At 36.7% G+C, this 5,000-nt stretch overlaps 1 protein-coding gene across 1 annotated transcript in view; it reads left to right on the top strand.

Annotated features, from left to right (window-relative positions):
* LOC122260924 (fibrocystin-L) overlaps positions 1-5,000 on the top strand; it is a 68,964-nt gene that overhangs the window by 2,674 nt on the left and 61,290 nt on the right. The window contains exon 6 of the mRNA XM_086549244.1: positions 2,075-2,232. Within this exon, the coding sequence (XP_086405370.1) occupies positions 2,075-2,232 (158 nt within the window). The remainder of the gene's footprint in view (positions 1-2,074; positions 2,233-5,000) is intronic.

Raw genomic sequence — 5,000 nt, 5'->3', positions numbered from 1 at the left:
TAGATAGATATAGATAGATATGATAGATAGATAAGTAGATAGATAGGTAGATAGATAGATAGATAGATAGATAAACAGACAGACAGACAGGTAGATAGATAGATAAATAGATAGATAGATAGATACAGAGAGAGAGAGAGAGAGAGAGAGCGGAAGAGATGTGAGATGAGGGGAGAGAGAGAGAGAGAGGAGAGATGGAGAGAGCAGGTAGATGAGAGACAGGAAGGAATGTAGAGAGACTGAGAGGAGAGAGAGAGATAAAGATGAGTAATTAGGAGAGAGGAAAGAGAGATGAGAGAGTGCTGTGAGAGAGAGGAAATGAGGAGAGAGAAGAGAGAGAGAGATAAACTCAAGAATAGAAAAAGAAAGAGATGTAAGAGATAAATAGATAAGAAGAATGTGAGATAGATGTCTGAGTATAAGAGAGAGGAGATGATGAAGTGTAGGAGAAAGAGATTGAGAGAAATAGAGAAGAAAGAAAGAGACAAGAGAATAAGAGAAAGGGAAAGAGAGATGTAGAAAGAGAATGTGAATAATTATGAGATTGCGAAGAGAAGAAGATTGAGAAGGATACGAGAGTTGAAGAGAGAAAATAGATAGAGATAGATAGATAGATAGATAGATCGATAGATAGATAGATAGATAGATAGATAGAGAGGGAGAGAGAGAGAGAGAGAGAGAGAGAGAGAGAGAGAGAGAGAGAGAGAGAGAGAGAGAGAGAGAGAGAGAGAGAGAGAGAGAGAGAGAGAGAGAGAAGAGAGATAAAAAAAAAATCCTTTTAGCATATTGAAGAGAGAAAGAAAGGCACAAGGGCATCCGCCATATCGCTAATGATGTCCCGGATCTGCAATTAACCTCCGCCGCCGGACCTTCGTCATACTGGCATTAGCATAAGAATGGATTAATTGAAACATCTGCATATGATGCAAGGGTTCCGATCTGCATGGCATCCGAATTCTATATCTCTGCAACCGTGTGCATATACTTACGTATGTAGTTTACACTTTGACACATATATGCCCCGTACATAAATGAACAAGTACACAAACTCAAACACACCACACAACACACACAGCACGCACACAGCACACGACACGGCTTACTACGCATACATACATTTACATAACTCTCACACACACACACACACACACACACACACACACACACACACACACACGCATACATACATACATAACACACACACTCACACACACACACACACACACACACGTACACACACGCATACATACATACATAACACACACACTCACACACACACACACACAGACATATATAGATAATTATATATATATTTATATATATATATATATATTATATTTTTAATATATATATAATAGATCATATGTATCATATGCTTAAGTTATATATAAATATATATATATATATATGTTTTGTTAATATATAAAATATATATATTTGTAATATATATATATATAATATATATACACCACACTCATCACACACACGAAACACACACACACACAATCACACACACACCACACACACACACACACGACACACACACACACACACATTCATATAATAGTTATATATATATTATATATTTTATATATAGATATATATATTTGGGTAATTTGGTAATTTGATATGTATGGTATATATATATATAGACTATATATATATAGATATTTATATATATATATATATATATAATATACGATATTTATAAATAGATAGATAGATCTATATATATTATATATATATATATATATATATATATATAGATATTATAATATATATATATATATATTTGTGATTTTATCCTATGCTTACATAGTACCTAAAAGAATGTATTAATGGTCTACTTCTGCCTAATTCCGTCTCTCTCTCCGCTCTCTCTCTCTCTCACACTCTCTCTCTTCTCTCTCGCCGTCACTCACTGCTTCTCGCCTCCCTCTCGTATTCTCTCACTCATCGTCTCTCTCTCTTTCTCTTTCTCTCTCTCTCTCTCTCACTCTCTTTCTCTCTGAGTCGACCCATTCCATTATTGCCTCTCGCGCACCAATGCCTTCCCACGGCCTCTCCCTCACAGTACGTGCGCGGCAGGACCCCCGTGGTGCAGAAGGTGGTTCCTCCGTGGGGATTCCCCGGCCAAAGGGTGCTCTTCACTGGCTCCTTCAAGACGGACTCCATCGCCGACCCCGCCGACCCGGAGAACTCTCTGGCTCTTACGGGACCCGTTCTGACCAGGTATGGGGTGGGAGGGAAAGGGGAGGGAGGGAGGGAGAGAGGGAGGGAGGGAGGGAGGGAGGGAGGGAGGGAGGGAGGGAGGGAGGAGGAGATGGGAGGGAGGGAGGAGGGAGGAGGGGGAAGGGAGAGGAGGGAAGGGAGAGAGAGAGAGAGAGAGAGAAGAGAGAGAGAGAGAAGAGAGAGAGAGACGATAGAGGGAGAGAGGACGACTGAAAGAGACGTAGAGAGGAAGGAGAGAGAATGAATAATGTGGGAGAAGGGATATTTGTATATACGCATATATGATATATATATAGTTATATATATATATAATATATATCTTTAATATATAGACCTAAGTATATATAAATTTATAACTATATCTGTTATACATGAAACTATTATAATTTATATTTATTGGATTACGATATATATGTAATATATATATATAAATTTATAGTTATATATATATGTATACATACATATAATTATATATATATATATATGCTTTTAATATAGATAAATATGATATATATTTATATATATATATATGATATGTTAATATATTCATTTACGCTTAATATAAAAATGATATATGTTACTTCTTAATATATTATATATATGCTAGATATATGTACATATAAATAATATTATATATATATTTGTAATTTCGATATATATTATTCCTTATATATATAATGTATAGCTTATATATATATATAGTATATATTTTATAATAATTATATATATAATCCATATATATTATATATCCTGTGTGGTGTGCTGAGTGTGCACTTCATGTGCGTTTTGTCGGGTTTTGAGGTAGTTGAGTGTGATATGTATGTGTGTAAGTTACGTGTGGTGAATATATATATGTGTATATATATACATATAGTATATATCACATATTGATGATATATATATATATCAAATAAATCTTATATATATATATAATTTTATAGATATATATATTACACACCATATATATGTAAAGACTATTATATATATTTGTTTCTATCATTATATATATAACTAGTATAAATATATTGATTCTACATAAATATATTGAGTTATATAAAAAAATATATATATTTATATTAATATTGTATATTATACATATTTATATACATATATATAAAATATGATATATACTATATAATTTACTTTATCCTTATCATAATATATATATATATACATATATTATATATATTTATATATATTATATATACTCTAATATTTAGTATATTTTAAATATATATTACAACACACACACACACACACATATATACACACACATACACACACACACACCAACAATCGACACCAAAAGAAACAAGACGAGGTCTCACCCCCCCACCCCCCACCCCCCCCCCCCCTCTCCCCCTACCACCCAGGCGGAGTTATCTTCTCTCGCGGAATGCGAGTCCTGAGTGTACAACGCAACCTCGGGAGAAGTCTTGGACAAACCCAGGCTAAACCAGCTGACTTGCACAGTGCCACAAAGTGCCATCGGACCCACGATTGCCTCCGTATACGTCTCGCAGATGGGGGCTTCCGCTCCCCTTGCCAGGGATCTCTCAGTCGACTCCCAAGACGAACTCTATCAGTTTCATGTCGCCCCGGGTGAGTGTGGGATCCTGGATCGATGCAGGAGTTTTGTCATCATGCACTATGAACATTATTGTAATTACTAGCCTTGTGATGATCATCTTTCTCTCTCTATCAAACTGATAATATTTAGTTTAACTATTGTCGGTATTTTTATTTTACCTTATTTTTACTTATCTTTACCTCATTCTTAGTCGTAGATTAACAAGATATTGATGTTTTTTCTGAATCTCCAGCTTCACTGTTCGTTCTTGATATACCTGTATGTTTAATTTGTTACATACAGGTAACTCCAAGTGTCACTGTTGTTACCAACATCATTTTGATCTATTCTATTACTAGTGCTATTATAGTTCGCCATTATCATCATTTTTTTTATCATAATGAATTAAATATCTGGTGCTGTACTTTTTCGGCGGAGAACCTAATCGATGGCATATTTGCATCACTTCTTCAACCAGTGCGCCATAACTCATCACCACTCTTACCATCTACCATCACTTCATATAATCACCCATCATCCACCACGGCTACGGTTATGATTTATAAACTTCAATCTTTAGCCTTGAATCTACATAGCCCCCAGCAGACTCCCCCCTCCTCTACACCTGCAGGCAGTGTCCCAGCGTCGTTCGCCTTCTGCATGTTCTTCAGTGCGAGGGAGAGAGTCGCGCGTCGTGACTGCTCACCATCTCACACCATCCGTGGCCAGTAGGATTTTCTCTTCCTGATCAAGAATGCACCAACTATCATTCAGTAAAGTATATTCTCAACCATTTAGCATGGATGGTAAGTGTATGCTCATTCATGTAGGTAATTTCATATATGTATATATACATGCACACACACACACACACACACACACACACACTATATTCCTACATTCTGCAGGTTCGCGTGGGAGGAGCGGAATGTCTGATAACCAACATCTCAGCAACAGCCGTCACCTGCATTGCTCCTCCGCGATCGCTGACAACACCTGCACCAGGTTAGTGTGTATGAGATATACAGGGAGACGAGGAAGGAGAGAAAGAGAGAGAGAGAGAGAGAGAGAGAGAGAGAGAGAGAGAGAGAGAGAGAGAGAGAGAGAGATAAGGAAATGAGAGAGAGGAGAAGAGAGAGGAGAGGTGGAGGGGGAGGAGAGGGAGAGGGAGTGGAGGGGGAATTGAGTGGAAATGGGA

This window comes from Penaeus japonicus, unplaced genomic scaffold, assembly GCF_977035675.1.
Source record: "Penaeus japonicus unplaced genomic scaffold, GWHDUDI00000001_assembly GWHDUDI00000022, whole genome shotgun sequence".
In the NCBI taxonomy this organism is placed as follows: domain Eukaryota; kingdom Metazoa; phylum Arthropoda; class Malacostraca; order Decapoda; family Penaeidae; genus Penaeus; species Penaeus japonicus.
This window is presented reverse-complemented; position numbering and strand designations above follow the sequence as displayed.